The sequence below is a fragment of the Homalodisca vitripennis genome, chromosome 2 (assembly GCF_021130785.1).
Source record: "Homalodisca vitripennis isolate AUS2020 chromosome 2, UT_GWSS_2.1, whole genome shotgun sequence".
Lineage (NCBI taxonomy): Eukaryota > Metazoa > Arthropoda > Insecta > Hemiptera > Cicadellidae > Homalodisca > Homalodisca vitripennis.
This window is the reverse complement of record NC_060208.1, coordinates 190,193,217-190,212,020: the sequence shown is the minus strand read 5'-3', so window position 1 is coordinate 190,212,020 and position 18,804 is coordinate 190,193,217. Positions and strand designations below refer to the sequence as shown.

General features: G+C 32.5%; 1 protein-coding gene across 1 annotated transcript in view; it reads left to right on the top strand.

The window, feature by feature from the left end:
* The window catches only part of LOC124355216 (GON-4-like protein), a 45,904-nt gene extending 35,167 nt beyond the window's left edge, over positions 1-10,737 (top strand). Inside the window, exon 15 of the mRNA XM_046806239.1 lies at positions 8,725-10,737. Within this exon, the coding sequence (XP_046662195.1) occupies positions 8,725-8,859 (135 nt within the window). The 3' untranslated portion in view covers positions 8,860-10,737. The remainder of the gene's footprint in view (positions 1-8,724) is intronic.
* Positions 10,738-18,804: the final 8,067 nt, after the last annotated feature.

Here is an 18,804-nt window from a genome sequence, read left to right as displayed (position 1 = left end):
ATTATGTTTTGTAATACTCAAGGTTTTTTGTGTAAAATAAATGACATTGAAATTTTTCTTGAACATGAAGGCAAAGATATATCAATTATTTGTTTTAATGAACATTGGCTAAATGAATCAAATGTTGAAATTTTGAAAAAATTAAAGGGGTTTAAACTTGCATCTTACTTTGTAAGAAAAACTACCCTTAGAGGTGGATCGTGTATCTTAGTCAAATCTGGTATTAAGTTTGAAGAAAACATTAACCTTAGATGTTTTAATGCTGACTTTCATTTTGGAGGTTGCTTTATAAATCTAATTGATTATAATGTTACAATAGCATCTATTTATAGAACTCCACCACCAGCTAAATATTGTTCATCAAACTCCACAGAAATCTTTTTAAATAAAATACAGAATTGGTTAGATTTGGTTAGCAAACATAAAAATAACAGAGTATTGGTGGCTTCTGATTTTAATATCAACTTGTTGAATGAAAATTGTAACAATGTTAAAACTTTTAAAAACATTCTGACACAAAATGGGTTTTTGTATAATTTTTCGGCACCAACCAGAATTACTGATTTCACAATGTCATGCATAGACAACATTTTCTCAAGTATGAACTGTATGTTAAATGGTAAAATAAATTTTGACATTGGGTGGTCAGATCATAATTCTTTGTTTATTTCCATCCAGTTACCTGAGAAAACTAAAACACAATCAATTTTAATAGGTAAAAGATTTTTTTCTGCAATAAATGTCTTCAATTTTGAATAAAGAATTACTAAAAGAAAAACTAAATTGGAATTTGGACCCATCTGATAATGTAAACAATAACTTTAATGCTTTTTGTCAGAATTCTTGTTAATATTTAATGAATGTTTTCCAATGAAAACCATTAGTGGAAAGATGAGAATCACTAAAAACTCCTGGTGTACTACGGGGATAAAAATTTCAAGTATAAAAAAAGAGAGTTACACAGCTTAGTCAAAACAAACAAATCACCATTGCTTTTAAAATATTATAGAACATTCAGAGGGATATTTAGAAAAGTGTTAACAATGCAAAACGAATGTTTAATGACGAACTAATTTCCAAGTCGAGAAATAAATCTAAGGCTGTCTGGTCAGTCGTTAAATCTGAATTGGGATTCGGTCAAAAGGACAAAAGTCTTGGACAATTAATTATTGACAATGATACAATACCTGATCCACATAGAGTTGTTCAAGAATTCAATGAACATTTTGCTTTAGCTGCAGAGAAACTAAAACAAACTTCCAAAAGTATACCTATAATGAGCATATGATTTTTCATAATATGAAACAAACGCCTCATGAATTCAAATTTTTGACTGTAAAAAAAAAAAGATTTATCAAAAGCCATAATGAAATTAAAAAATACAAATTCCACAGGATGGGATGATGTTCCTACCTTCCTTATAAAAAAAGTGAATCTCTACATCTGCACCCAACTATGTACTCTAATTAATTTCTCTTTTATGAAGAGCGAATTTCCTGACAGACTGAAATATTCTGTGATAACACCTATCTTTAAAAAAGGAATCAGAGCTTGCATTGAAAACTATCACCCAATTTCAGTCCCATAGTTTTTTCAAAGATTTTTGAAAGTGTAAATTCTTAGTTGACTGGATATTTGGAACAATATGACTTATTTCATAAAAATCAATAATGGCTTTAGGAGAGGTCATGGTACTGAAGGGGCCCTGGCTCATTTGGTAAATGAGGTTTCTCAAGCCTTGGATGAGTCGCAGGCCACTGCTGGTGTGTTCTGCGATTTATCTAGCGCTTTTGATTGTGTTATACATAACTATCTTATTATAAAATTGGAATTCTATGGTGTGAGAGAATTAAACTGGTTTAGGTCTTATTTCCAATCTAGGAAACAAAAAACTTTGATTAAAATTGGAAGCATAAAATATGAATCTGAATGGAAGTCTGTAAGTAAGGGGGTGCCTCAGGGATCCATTCTAGGCCCAACATTATTTTTAATTTATACAAATGACCTACAGGAAGTAACAGATGAAGGTTTAATATTGTATACTGATGATACAACAACAATAGTAAAAGACCTAAACACTGTAAGCTTGCATTGTAAAATCTCATCACTTATCTTAAAATTAAATAATTGGTTCAATCTAAATGGTTTATTTTTAAACAGCAAAAATTCAGAAATTGTTCATTTTAAAACACACCAAAATAAATCTATTCTTCAGACCGTGAATTTCAATGATGAATCAGTAGGTGTTTCTAATACAGTAAAGTTTTTAGGATTATACATTGACGAAAACATGAATTGGAAACATCATATTGAAAAATTAGAAAATAAGCTGAGCTCTGCGTGTTTTGTCTTAAAAGTTTTACAAAATATTGTGAGTTTTCAGAAACTGATTTTCTAAATGATTCAACCTTCATTAATTAAATTACCCCCCAACCATATCAAAACATTTTGATGTATATATATATATATATATATATATATATATATATATATATATATATTAATTCCACTGTATTTATTTTATCACTAATTATTTTTAAATGTGTTTTATGATGATGACAGTGTATTATGGTTATTTTTTTCCTCACATGAAATACGGTATATTGGCATGGGGTTCTTCCTCCAAAGCAATTTCTATTTTTAAATTGCAAAAAAGAGCTTTGAGAATCATAAAAAAATTAAATTTTAGATCGTCCTGTAGGTCTATATTTAAACAGCTAAATTTATTGACCATTCCGTCACTTTATATATATGAGGTCTTAATGTATACCCATAAAAACTTACTTAATAATATCACCACAAAAGATCATGATTATAATACAAGACAGACAGACTTAAATACCCAATCCATAGAACTAAATTATTTGAAATGTCCCCTTATTACAAAGGACTAAAATTTTACAATAAAATTCCATATCTCTATCCTCTTTGCCTCCAGAAAAGTTCTCTATAAAATTAAAACATATTTTAATAGAGAAAGAATATTATTCAGAAACTGATTTTCTAAATGATTCAACCTTCATTAATTAAATTACCCCCAACCATATCAAAACATTTTGATGTATATATATATATATATATATATATATATATATATATATATATATTTATTCCACTGTATTTATTTTATCACTAATTATTTTTAAATGTGTTTTATGTTTTGTAAATTATATTATTTTAGCGTAATAATAGCTACGCTATAATAGTAAGTATATGTACCTGTACCATTAGAATTTAATGTTTTATATACTTACTGGATCACTGTTTGTGCGATTAATATTGATTATTTATCAATGAATTGTTAATTATGTTTATAACTTTTTTTAATTAGGATTAGTATATTTTAAACTATATTGACGAGTCACCTGTTCATTGTAGCTCTTATCTACTACAATTATGTAACGTTACGTGACAATAAATTTCTGATTTCTCGATTCATTTCCTTTTAAAGAAATGAACTTTTTAGAAACAAATTTCAATCGTAGAATAGAAGTATGGATTGTGTTAACAAACTGCATCATTTTCTATCGGTGGATAGATTGTTTTTCATATTTTGATGGATCTTAGCTGATAGCCATGGTCACGGTAACAGGGTGAAATACCTTCATTATCTCAGACTGCTAAATCAACTGTGCCAAACGTATGCGTAGACTGCTACATCTATATAGATGACATTTTTTTCTTCTTTAAAAATATATTAAAGGCTCAAATGTAATCCGAACACCGCACTACTCCGAATGACCTTCAGCCACAATGAGTCTGTAATTTTAGCTTTCCATGTCACAATTAGAAAGTGTGCAGCCTTAGAAGTCACTGGGCCAATTAAAATTAATTTTGAATCTGTTTCTGATGTATTATTAGTATTTACTTGTTAATCAGAAGATTTTCGTTCAAACGTTTCGAGCAAACAAATATTTGGATTAACACGGTCCACCTGTAATTTCATTTAAGAAATATCAAACGAACAATTTATATTTCTGAAAAGAAACCGTATTCTTATGAACTGGGCATTGATGGAAAATCAAATGAAACAATATTTGATTCCCTTCAGAAATTACAACGAAATTTCGACCATTAATTATTTTTCTACATATCAATATGGATATCGTATATAATTACTTTATTTAGTTTTTATTGTGTGTATGTGGGTGGGTGGGGGATGAGTCTACTAGACTTTTTACAATGTAATTAAAATATTAAATTACATGATAACTAAATAATGTAGTTGACACCAGCCTGGCCTTGATACGAGGGGTATCCAAAAAGTAAGTTTCCCTGTTCTGTAAAAAGACGCGTACGTAACACAGCGTGCAGCTGTGGGCGGGGATATGTAGCGCGGTTCGGTTGGCAACAGGTGCGCCGGTCACTGGCCCATTGTCACGCTTCTCAGTCAGTTGCTGCCCAAACATCATGGAGACTCCACTGCGTTCTGCCGCCAGTTGCGAAGTCCGTAGTGTTATTCGTTTCTTGACCGCCAAAAACGAAACTGCCGTTGAAATTCATCATCAGTTGTGTCAAGTGTATGGTGAACATGTTATGTCCGTTCAGATGGTCCGTCGTTGGCGTGCAATGTTTTTGGAAGGAAGAGAAAATGTTCATGACGATGAGCGTAGTGGCCGACCGGCCAATTCTCAGCAACCTGACGTCATTAATGCTGTACGAGCAGTTATTGACAATGATAAGCGAGTGACTCTCGATGAAATTATGGATAAACTGCCGTCAAGTGTTGAAGTTAGCCGGTCATCTGTGCACAATATCATGACAGAAGATCTTCAGCTTGCAAAAGTGTGTGCAAGATGGGTGCCTCGCTTATTGAGCAATGCCCATAAACAACAACGAATGGCTGCTGCCCAGTCTTTCTTGCGATTATTTGAAGATGAAAACCTTTTCAGTAGAATAGTCACTGGTGATGAAACATGGATTCACCACTCAACTCCAGAGACCAAACGCCAGAGTATGGTGTGGCAAAAAAAAGGAGAGGCAGCTCCTCAAAAAGCCAAAGTTTTTGAGTCGGCAGGAAAGGTAATGGCTACAGTTTTTTTGGGACTGCCGTGGAGTGTTATTGATTGACTATCTTCCTCGTGGCGAAACCATAAATGCAGAAAGGTATTGTGAAGTTCTCACCAGACTTCGGCGGGCAATACAGAATAAACGGCGCGGACTTTTGTCGCGCACGGTTCTGCTTGCTTATTCAAGATAACGCCCGACCACACGCTGCTCGTGCAACAATGGAACTTTTGAGGAAATTTAAGTGGGATGTTTTTGGTCATCCCCCATACTCACCAGATCTTGCGTCTAGCGATTTTCATCTGTTTCCGGAGCTGAAAAGACACCTTGGCGGTCGGCGATTTGCCAACAGCGATGACCTTCAAAATGAGGTGGATACTTGGCTTAAAAATTTGGCGGGTGAATTTTGTGATGCTGGAATAAAAAACTACTTCCTAGATACCAAGAGTGCTTAGAAAGGGATGGTAACTATGTAGAAAAATAAGGTATGATGTAAATAGTTGAATAAATGTGTTTCAGTTATTTTTTGTCTTTTTAACTTTTTCATAATTAATGGAAACTTACTTTTTGGATACCCCTCGTACATCCCTACCTCAGTACTTTCCAACTCACAATCGCCAACAGCCTCTCACCACAAATATACCTTGTGCTGTAAGCATACACTTATTACTGGTACACAATTATCTTTCAACATCACTATCAGCTGTTTAGTTAAACATAGAAATTGTCAGACAAGGTCAGTCTAAAAATGATTTTTTTTTTTAAATTTTTGTTATTGATTAGTAAAATAGCATGTTAGGTTCAAATTGTATCATTTTATAGGCCTATAATATAAAATAAAAATCATTATATAAAATAATGAAACAACCTAATTAAATTTAACTAAAAAGAATATAATCGATAACTCAATTGTTTTATGTAAGAGAAATATAAACATACAGATTTAGTTTTTGAAGTAGCTTTCTACTAAAATTTCAACACTACTTGTATAAACTTGGTGATTTGTTCTCAAATAAAAATATCTAATGGTGTAAGTCTTGTGAACGTGCAAGCCAGCGGACTTATTTTAGGTAGAGTAAAATAAGCTGTGTTCAAATTTAATTAAGTTGTTTAGTTATTTTTTATAATGATTTTTATTTATATTTTTTGTAAAATGATAAATTATGATACAATTTGAAACTAACATGATATTTTTTGCTAATCAAGTACAAAAATGTCAAAAACGGTAATTTTTAGACTGACATTGTCTGACAATGTATATGTTTTACTAAACAGCTAATTCGAACACTGTGTACAGTAAAATATTAGTCAGTTTTACCAATTGTCCAAATAGTAGGGTAGAAATTCTCTTCATACAACCGTAGATGGGGTTTTATGAATTATTAAAAACGTGTAATCAATCCCAAAGCCTCCTGTTTGCTGGTTTTGAAAAAAAATTCACTATAATATTTTTAAACTACAAAAAATTTTATGTAAAAAAAAGAAAAGAAAACGCTTCAATATAGGTACCAATAAGAGGGCTTCGACAGCTTGTAAATTTTGACCAAAAACAGCTTTTTTTTTTTGCACAAGTGAACGACACAACCAATAATCAACATGACCACATTAATTTGTTGGTCTTATTATTACACAACTGACAGATGACAGCTTCTTGAAGACAATTGTGACAGGTGCTTTCTGTACAACCCCTTCACAAAATGTCAGTAGTTTGAATGAAAGAAAGAAAAGGCGACCAAATAGAATCAAGGAAAGAACTAATTCACTTGAAAAATAGCCAGGGAAAGTTATTATTTTAAAGATGTTTTATAATTTAAAGGTCTGGGCTCACTACGAGTTTATTTCTGAAAGCCAATCTGTTAAAAAATACTCTGCTACAGGAAGGCTTAAGCAGTCAGACAACAGAATCTCTAAAATGCAACATTTAACGCTTTCTGAGGGTAGTAAAATGTACTTTCCAATTAAAGTATATCTTATAAATTCTCTTTAGTCCTTTTATATTTTTTTGTACTGTATTGTAAAAATGCATGTGCTCGTTGTTGAAGATGGGTAAATGATAGTTCATTATTAAATATAAATTTCATTGAATGAAAGTGACTATTCATCCTTATTTAGGAATGTAATACCTGTTTAAATTTTTTTATAAACAATTAAATACCAACCAATAATTTTAATGTTACTAAAAGACTGAAGGAAAGTACCATTTACATAACAATATTACTCTATTTCACAGCACTTTGACACGAAGTAATACTTTATATTGTGAAATAATAATCTGAGATTTATGATCTGTACTAATTTATCATACCGTATAGAGCAGTTCAGCTAATAATTGCAATTATTTTGTGGCACCAGACTATATAGAAAAAGAGGTATAATTTTTTTGTTATGATGTCTTTTTTTATGAAAAGGTTGAATTTGATTCATCTAGCTGTTAACAGGCGATTTTGTATGCAATGTTTTGATGAGTAACAGGGATGTCGTAGGCATATCTTTTGTTTTAGGGCTCTAAAATCTGAAAGTAAAACAGGTTTTTTTTATAACATCAAGGAAATAACTTGAATGTCTATGCAACATTTATAGTATTTGAATAGATTCAAGATCTTTATTGACCATTAAGTAATAATAGTTCCAAAGATATTAATAGCATATGAACTACTGTATCTCAGGCCAGAGGAGGGGAATCTTTAAGTCGGAGTCCATTGCTTTCTTAGTGAGAGTAATTATGAAAGCCCTATGTATCATAGGACTATGATGAAGCCCTATGATAATTTGATTCAGAAATAAGCATGTTTTATGTACAGTACATAGTAGCTTTTTCGTGGAATAAGCACAAACATCAAATTATTACATATGTAACATTAATGATTATCGTAAGAGCCACAAAAGACTACAGTTGGCGGTGACAAATAGAATAGACAGGCCTGCGTGACATTGCTACACAACAAGACTAGCTCTGTTTCCTGTTTTGTCTAGTCAAAAGCAGATAGGGAAAAGTGCTCCCTCATGTTTAGGTTAGCAACACCTTTAACATTAACAGCTCCACACACTCCAACAGTCATCCTCTGCAGTAAACTGTTCTATCAATCAACCCATTTACCTCCACATCCCATCTGCGATTTATGGAGTGCCTGCCGCTCCAAGTGGCATCAGTTTTTGTCGGTCCCAGTGTAGACTCATGTGGAAGGTATAGACCAGCAGGAAGTTAAACTAACAGGAAACATTTGATTGCCTCCACCTCCAATTTTGTGGTAGAGAAAGGATAACTTTGAAATCCAATAATAACCTCCTCAAATAATGTTTTTACATGTCCCCAAAGGAGACTTGAAAATCTTTACCATTAAAAAAGTTAAAGTGGGAGGTATTGATTTTAGGGGCACTAGACTAGACTAAGAATTACTAAAGACTGCCTGTTCATTCTGTTATGTCATATAATTATTGGACACAATTATATAGTTGTGAAAGGGTTCTTAAAAAATCACATACTTTAGAATTGATAATTACCTATTATAATTTTGACTTGAAATTGTTTCACTCATTTCAAATGTTTCTAACTTTGAACAAATTGAAATTTTTAACAATATTATTACTCTTTATTAGTATTAATATTTAAACTGTATTTTCAAAGATAAATTTTTTAGCATTTAAGACGTGAATATTCAATTTTTATGTGTGTGCGTTTGTGTATATATATAAATTATTTTTCCATTTCTGTTTCAGAGTTTCTTTGCTACTGGCGAATCCCCAAAAATTCTTCATTTCGTCATTCCAATACAGAAGGGTGTCAAACTATCACAAACAACCCCCACAACTCCTACCAGATATCTGGAAAGATTATCTGGTGAACACAAGTGAAGAAAGTTTACTCTCAGTTACTGCTGACTCCAATAATTGTAATTCTAAAGTGAAATCAAGTACATCCAAAATAACTGACAGTAAAATTATTCCAGACTTTTTAAAGAAACATTTTGTCCTATGAGAATGGAAAATGGTATTCAAAAACTAATCCTAAAAGTGCTGTTGAAACCTCCGCCTTGAAAACCTACAATTGCATCTACGAAAATTAGAAACTACAGAAGGCAATCCTCATAAAGGGATCTTGGAATCCTCTTCATCAAAGATTCAGAAATGTTCAACTTTAGATAAACCTACTAAAGTTGTGTCTTTAGCAAAACCACACAATACAGTTATCCATAAATACAGAAAAAAATCTGTAAAAACTGACCGTTCTGATAAAATAAATCACAAGCTTAATGGACAGCTTCCTGCAAAGAAAAAGAAAATTGTAATCGACAAATCTGCTCCTCCTAAAGTAAAATTCGTCTTAAAGTCTGGAAATGTTTATCCATCTAAAATTATAGCAGCAGAACATAAGAGTGACACTGTAGTTGAAGAACAAAATTCTATTTGTAGTGTCCAACATCCATTTAAAAATGAAGTGACAAAGGAAACGGAGCCTACAGATTTCCGTAAAAATGGTTTAATACAGACATCAGTGAAGAAAACAAAAAGACGGTTACTCTGAAAAAGAGCGTAGTAAGTGTTAAAAATTAAGATTTTGAGTTGCAATGGATATGACGAAAAAGAAACATTGAGTAGGATTAAGCTAATAGAAGAATCAAGAGTATTTCTAGCAAATTTTCATTTAATCCCCAAAGAGTCGGACTCTTGTGGCAGTGCATTAGCGAACCAAGTTCATAATCACAATTCCCTGGACAAAGTTGCTGCCAGTGTGGAAAAACGAAGTGTTTCTGATTTCGCAAGAACTCGTAAGTATATAAATGGTGTGAAACAATCAGTTTGTGTGGGACGATTTGGCCAAACCAGGACTGTCTCAGTCTGGGTACCAAGTACAAAATTGAGGCTTCGTTCTCGTGAAGTTCCTCACCGTCGTCGGCCCCCTTCAACAGTGAAGTTAAAAGAAAATGAAGAATTGACTTGAAAACTTAACCTTACTAAGCCCAAGACAAAAGTTCCTACATCATTCAGGCCAATGAAGGACTAATGATGACTATTCATGCTTACTTGGACTGTTCAGTAGTATAATTTAAGAAAGAAGACTTAAATTGTGATTTAATTATAGGTTATACTGAAAAATTGAAAACTGGTTGGATTCAGTTTTTATAGTAGTTTTAAATTTTTTCATTTTGTAAAAGTCTGTAAATATTCCTATTGGTGACTTTATTAGGTATAAATATTGTAGTGATGGCAATTTTTATTACTACAAAAAATAACATTACAAAATAAACTGGTTGTGATAATAATAACTATGAACATTGTTGTTCAGATTTTCAGCAATAGTTAACAATTAATTATTGAAAATTTATCAATACTTTGTTGACAAGATTTGTTTTTGAAGGAGAATTACAGGTCTAAAGAAGATTCTCAAGAAATGGAGTATAAAATATAAGTGATTGCAACTTTGCTCAAATTTTTTTATAAAATGTTTCGTGGAACAGTGTTTTGTCTTACGGGGGTCGGCCAAAAACTACCAAAACCTTTTTTAGGTCCGCCTTGTATAGTGAAGCTTTATATGGATACTTCCTTAAATTATTTTAATGATAGCATACTTTATTTGAGGTATAAACTAGAGTGTTGTAATATTGCCATCATTATGATTTCACAAACATGAAAGTGTGTATATGCTTTTACAAATTTTATTGTTTTTGTTAATAATTATTATAAAATACTGACTGTGATAGTTTTATATATGCAATAAACATTATATGAAGATCTGTGATATTTTAAGTTTTTCTCTTAAAGAGAAATTTGTGTAATTCATATTGTAAGTGTGAATTACTCGTATTCCACATTATTTAGACTGAAGTAATATGTGTATAAATTAATTCAAATATGATTGGTTTCTTGGATTATGGTATTTTAATATTTGCTTAGTTTGCAAATTTAGATATGCTCTTAAAGATATATGGTGGCACACAAAACAAGTTACATGTATTTATTTGAACGTTAATTTTTTGTGTAATTGTGTTTTAACTCATTGTTGGGCAGTCAGTGGAAACCCTTAGCGTGTGACAGATGTCACAATGGGCTTAGATGAATCAGGATTAAACCCCTGTGTGATAATTAAAGGAGTGTTTATCCAACAGTTTAATTGGCAATGAAATCACAATTCTTCCAAAACAAATGATCATATTAACTGTAATTTATTAACAAAACACATGACTGACCACCGTTTACAAATAGAACTGAGAGAGCAGAAAAAAGTCATCTAAACTCATTCTACCAGTTTTTGTATTATTGCGAAACACCCAAATACCAAAACTAGCTGAGAACATCCGAACACACTCTAGAAATGTCAAAACAATACAACAGTTAATGATGACACTACTGAGGATGCTGTGTGTCCACTGAAAAGAAGGATGCACTTTTCACCTGCAATGGTTTAACCACATGTACAGATTATCTCTTATAAAGATTGGAGTCATTTTTGCAATGTAGAACATTCAATGTATAAACATTTTTAAAATATTGTACTGTTTAAAAATATAGATTAACAGATTAATGAACTGTTCTTTCTTAGATATTTGAGACATTTTAAGTTGTGGTACTTGTTAAAATAGAAATCTTACGTAGAGTCTACATTTGAAAAACTGAAGTAAATCAAAGTTAAAAAAAATTTTAATAATCAACACTTTGATAACGTAATTTTGTATTTTGTTATTATTTATACATGTGTAATAGTGATTTATGGTTTGATACATTTTAGGCAGCATAAATCATAGAATATTTTACAACTTCTTTTATTCAATTTCTTACAAGAAATAAAAATAAATATTATACATAATCTATTTTACAATTAACTTAATTAATAATCTTAACAAGTATTTTTATTAAGTAGGAAAAGCTATTATTTTTTACATTATTTTTAATTTAGGTTGTGAACAAAGTTCTAAATTGAAAAATTCTTGTTCTTTGTTTTCTAAATAAAGAAGAGATAACTCAATAAACAGTTTAAAAACCAGTCACATACAGGCCATTCATGGTCATTTTATCTTTTAATTCTTAAGCCAAATGAGTAAATTATTTATTATTAATAAAACTGCCAATAAGTTGGTATATTATAATTTATGTAAATGTGTATATTTTTATATATATAGAATACTAAATAAATATATTTTTAATGAAAGTTTTGTATTTATTGCCTGACTTATTAAATGTTTCTAGTTATATTGTTAAAATGCATAAGGCGCAGAACTTTTTAAATTGGCATTATGAAAGTTATACTTCCATGTCTTTCAACCAAAATGTTCTAACATTCACTACCACGTGGTGCATGTATATGGTATTCAGCCAGTTCAGTAGACTAGTTTATGTTACAGTTTATTTAGTAATGTTATAAATATGACTGTAAAACCTCTTAAGAAAACCTGATGGGAAAGTAGAATTGATATTCTCCATACATTTAAATTATTTATAGATGAAATAGTATATTCTATATATAGTATACAAAGTCTCAAGTGAACCAAAAGAAGATGCTTTTGGAAAGAATACAGCTACGGGTATTGTAAAGAAACTGAAAAATTTCAAATGCTTGTGCAACTCAGTTACGTGGTATGACATAATTTCCAAAACATACTTAGTTTCCAAATAACTTCAGAAGGAAAATGTTAACTTATAAGCCGCTATTGATAATGTCTTTTGGAAAATATGAGATCAGAGACTGGTTTAAACAGTATCATTACTGACACCAAAGAGCTGGCTGAAGAATTGGAGATAGCCTCAGAATCACCACTGAACCTAAGATCTGATTAAGAAAAATGAAACTAAGTTTTGTTATGAAGGAGATGAACCAAGGAAATATTTCCTACTGAACTAGGAAAGAATTCTGAGTTGACTTTTATATCATTCTAGATGCAGCAATCTACTCAACAGAAAAGTTTGAACAAAACATCTCAGCAGAAAATGTAAGTTCCTGTACAATGTATCTAGACTACAACACGTGAAAAAGTAAGAACTTGGAATTTGTTGTAGATCTCAATCAGTTTTAACTGATCAGAAAGAGAGCAACATAGACTGAGAAGTGTTTGTGGAAGAGCTTTCAAAAAGAGCACAATTGAACCGATATTGTTTTATTTTTTACTGTAAACTCATATGATGACATGACACATTACTAGCTTAAGGGTTCTTACCATTCTCGTTTCAGTTGCCAGTAGAGAAAGGTTTTTTTAAAAACTCAAGTTGGTTAAGAATTACTTAAGTTCGATTATCTTACAGGAACAACTGACTGTTCGGACAACACTAGGAGTAGCTAAAAGTTCATTTTTGTATAATTGCATAAATAAAAATGAAACACTAAATGGGTTGCTAACGTCTGAGGAAGGTTTGTGTGAAGTTTCCTAGAACAATTTTGAATTTGGAAGAATAATGAAATTATTTATATAACATAATCCAAATTTAAGTAACACTAAGCAGTTGTTGGCACAACTGAAGTTAATCAAAGAGGCAGAAACGTTTGTTTACATTTATAAAAAAAATGTACAGTGCTAAATTAGTGGTGTAATGCATATTCCAAACACAAAGTTAATTGTCTCATTTTAATCCAGGTTGCACCAGTAAAGAATTTGAACCATATAATGCATTGGAAATACTATTTATACGCTGTCAATAAAATCCACGTTATTAAACTAAACTGTTCATGTTTGCACAACGAAACTGTTTGGCTTTCATAACATTGTGGTATCACATTTTACAGTGGCTTAAAACAGGAATAGATGATAAACGCAACCATTTTCCCCAGACTACAGTCCAAAAAACACTTATATCATGCAAAACCTGTTATTAATGATTATTCTTTAAATGTTGCATAAACTTAGAGAGGGTTTTCTACTCTTCCCTTTATATTGAAAGTAGATCACAAGAGTTGGAAATTGATGCTTTTTGACTAAGCCTATAGATTATGTCGTATATATTTTCTTGATCAGAACAATAAGACAAACTCAATAGTGGCACTTAAAGATCAGAAGTTAATTTAAATGGCCATAATACACATTTTTACTTTAGTAGATTTCTCAGTTCTACGTACACATATATATATTAATTTACGTAAAAGATTAATTTACCTTAAAAACTAACCAATCATGCCCCCGATGAGGTACACAAGAGCCTGAGGTATCAATTTAAGCGTGGGATCGAATTTTACAAACCATCAAGTCAGACAAACAATAAAATCGCAATAAGGAAATGTATAACAACATGTACCCTATCAAGTGCTGCACAACGCGCTTTATGAAAGCCCTGTGTGTACCCGATCTGGTACACAAAGGCAGTTGTGAAAGATTGCTACTGTCTACTGTCAGTGTGGATTATGTAACGCAAATAATATCATTATATTTCTGAATTTCAAATATTTCAGGAAACTTCTGATTTTTTTCTCTTTATAGAAACCTTGATCAGAAATCAATAAATATTTTGAAAAAAAGTTAGATGAATTACACCAGCCATTTTTTTAAACATTAATGCTTAGCAACACTAGCGATTCATTTTTATTTATAAAACTAGCAGTTACCCACGGTTTCATACGTAATTTTTGTAGGCTTCCTATGTGTATGAGTTACTTCTGGTTCAAGTGAATAATATTCCAACGACAATGTTGAGTTTCCCTTGTTATCATGACCAAGAATATATGTCAAAAAGTGTATATTTAGATCATTGTAATTTAATCCCGCCTTAGTTTTTTCTTTTGTCATAGTTGATTTTGCCTTATTTTCCCTGATCAAGAAAATATACATACATACACTGGTCTGAGAAGCCTACTTCTGTCAAAAGACAAACTAATATGGGTTTTATAAAAGTTTATAAATCTATAGTGGAAGTTACATGGTAAATTTGTCTTTGATATATGCATTACAGTGTTTACCAAGCACTGGATACTTAATATTTGCTAAAACAGGGTGGTCACTCGACCGGGAATGTAACAGGCCATGAATCTTCCTTAGAACCGAGAAAATTTCAAAAAACAGTTTTTCCGTCTCCAAGATATTATAAAATCAAGATATAATTTGACATCTCCTTAAACAAGAACTGATTAACCCCAAAACATTAGATTTTACGCGACATGGATCGTGAAATTGTGAATGAAGATCGAAATGTGTTTCGCGAGCTTCATCTGAGGGGGTTGCTTCCAATAATGTAATGGAGTTTATTTTGTTTAGTTCTACTCCTGTGCCAACGGCGAGCCCCCCCCCCCCCTAAAAACACTTAACAGTGCATTGGACAATTTAAAATCGACCGACCGATTGTTCCGGACTTCGGCACTAAACGCACGCATTGACCGACAGAGCGGTAGTGACATTGATACAAACTTTTTCTTTATGTATTTTGTATTTTATGAGGCCATCAAATGGAGCCGGGACATTTACGTGGAGCACGTGACGGGCATCCGGCAGTACGTGGGTTAGTCGCTCATCAACTGTCCCAATTTTAATTATTGATTATTTATTGTCTATTTATTGACTATTTATTATATTTTATTGCATGTTTTAATTATTGACTAGTATTTATTGATTGTTAAGTTTTATAGTTTTTATTAGATTAAGGTATGCATGACCGACAGTTTTCTGCATTGTATTATTATAGCGTCAATGGCCTGTTATTAGATATATAAGATTTTATTATGTTGTTATTTTGCTTGCATGTTTAAATTCTACCTATTTGTGTCCGGCTAAAAACAAATAAAGGCAAAAAATGAGGCCCCAAAATATCTATAAAAAAAAAATATTCAGTCGTCGAAGTGGGATCTTCCAGACAAAGTTGTCCAACACTTATTCTTAAGTGAAAATAGTATTTTGACAAAATGTGTGTTAGATAGATAGCACAGGCCTAAAATATACAGCATTCACCCTATAAACAGGCTTAATAGTTCGGTTTGTTGAATAATAATAATATGTTTGGCAGTTTAATAAGAGGTGCAACCCGTTTTTTGAGTACACCAGAGTTTCAGTTGGATTTTTACCAGGCCTTATAAAATAACCTTTTGGAGAAGAAGAAACTAGCTGTTTACCTACGACTAGTAACGCCAATGAGGGCGTGTTTGCTTCCAACATGTTACATTAGCAATGACAGAATGAGCTTAGGGCTGAGCGGCATCATGTGGTACCGCCTTCCGCTCACGTCTGTCGTGGCTAGTGCCGAGTGTACAACACAAACATTTTAACTTTAAATCGCCGCTCGATCCAGCGCCCACCGCTTACTGCTCCTATCGCGGCCGAGGCCTCGGCTAGTCTATAAACGATTGCTTCTCACACGCGCTCCGATTGTGTCATCAGGTTACATAGGTTAAAACAAAGTAAGTTATGTTATGTTTTGAAATCATGGTCGCATCCAAACCTCAACTGAATTGCGTTTACACCGGCAAAAACATTGCGCAAGTTTTGTGTCCGACTGTAAAACTCGCGTCTAAACGGGTGCAAGAGTTCTCGCGAGCGCTGACAAACAAGTGTCGGACAGTTGTTTGCAACAGCTATTAAAATTACAATTAAAAAATTGCCAAGACATCACACAACGTGTGTGAAACAGACTTCGTATTGACTCCCGGAACAACCAGCGATACAACTGTACCAAGAAAAACTTGCGACAGTTCTCGTGAGTAGAATTGGCTTATTTTGTTTCACATTATGCGACAGTAGTTGTGCAAATTCTCTCGCAACTTTACTTGTCAGTGTAAACGCAAAGTACTGGCGACAAAATAGCTTATATATTGCTAGAAATCCCGTCAGTCCTCCGATCAACTATTTACCTGAACGACTTTTCCGCACTCATGACGATCAGTTGGACGTTTTGAACTGTTCAAACCAAATAGTCTAACGTGTATAAGGAGCCTTATTTCGTAATCCATGACTATAATCTAACGAACACATTCTGACGAACCAAGATTTTCTTGCATTTACGAGTATATACTTTGTAGTTGTGTTGTCGTGATAGGGCGATTCTGTCCTTGCATTATCCTAAAGGCTATTACAAAATATTTAGGAGCCAGTAACTGATAACATTAATTGTGCCCGTATTCTGGGTGCAACTGTAGAAGGTACTGGTGTCTACTATGTACGGTACTTATTATACAGATCGCAAACTAACCGCACTTCGGTAAACTTCCGTAGCAGACCACTTTCTGATGCATTCTTTATGTATGGCCGTCAGTGGGATATACATTGAGAGCCACGATAATTTCGCGGGACTTCTAACCAGGGCTACCACCACTGATGAGAATCTTCAAAAGTGTGTGCATTATGCATAAATTTCGGACTCCGCGAAACATGCGTAGATATGCGTGAATTTTTATAGTGTCTCTGAAATTTTTTCTAGGGATTGGGTCGTTTCCGATACTCGATACGCGGCTCTTTTCACTCGATTTCAGACACCAACAGAAGTGCTTAAATTACGCTTGAAAATCACGATTTTTAAATATACTACTAATATGAGGAAGCTGAGACATGAATACAAAAATAATTATATATTCGCGGACGACTACTAATCATCAGTACTCAAATTACCAATTAGTACATTTTTTTTACTTTCCGTATGAAAAAAATGTATACAGATAACCAAAGTAACAAACTAATGTAGTTTAACAAATAATATTTTAGCTATAATTAGTATTTTTTGTATTTATTTTAACGCATCCATCTATTCGTAGATAAAAAACGATGGCAGAACACAAATTGCCGATTTTGTGTAACGTGTTTTTGTAGTCTTTGTACATAAAAAACTATTACGAAACATAGTAACACAATACGTGATTTATAAATAATTTTCAAATTGATGATCGTATTTCTATGTCTATATTTGTCAACACCGTCGTGTCTGCTGATTCCATATGCGGTCGTTAGCTGTTCATCGGAAAAACAAGGCGATTTGCTAATTTTTATTTTTATCTATACGTCGTACTTTGTGTTGTATATAAATAGATTCTTCATAAATATACCTATAAATATATCCATACATTTTTACGTATATGGAATTTATTATGCAAGCTCATTTTTATAACCTTTGAAGAATAATAATCTACAATTTCTATTATTTAAAAGGAGGAGGTATACCTTGTCATTTTAAATATATTCATTTTTCTGAATCTCTGCGAATTACTTTGAAGTAAGCGTTCTTAGGCATGCTTCTTCCCCCCTCCCCTAAAGGATAAATTAATTAATGGAGTTCAGATTAAAGTATTTGATGAAGTATTAGATGGACCAACCTTGAGTACCGGCGAAATCATTGTCTCGAACCGAAAGTTCGTCCACTGCAGACCCCCGACCCACAAATGCTGGACTGCAGTGTGCCCCACGGTAACGTTATGTTGGTATTTATGTGTTATTGTTTGTTTTTTTCGTATTGGATACATGTATTTTTCAAACAACACAGAAAATAAATGTATTAGATATACACAATGTTATGTCGACACATCAAAAGACAGAGGTAAAAACCAAGGGAGCTTAATTAATAGGTGATAGCGATAAATCGCCACCGAAGTTTATTGCATATTGCTAGCGACGAAATTTGCTAGCGCACCGCAGCTTTGTGGCATTTCTTGCAAGTACAGCTGGTCACGACTAACCGGTACCGTTGTACTCGGCGTAAGGATTAAATACAGTATAAAACGTTATTTTGTTTGAAAATAGAGTAGAGAATTGAAAATTGTCGACCGGAAATATGAAAAGAGGCTCTGAGTGTACCCTGTAAATTGTAATTATCTTACTCTGTGCTCAACAGCGGTCACAGAAAAGGTTAAAATTAGAATTTTTCATTGTATCAAGTTTACTCTATGCTTTCAAGACTATAATATAAATA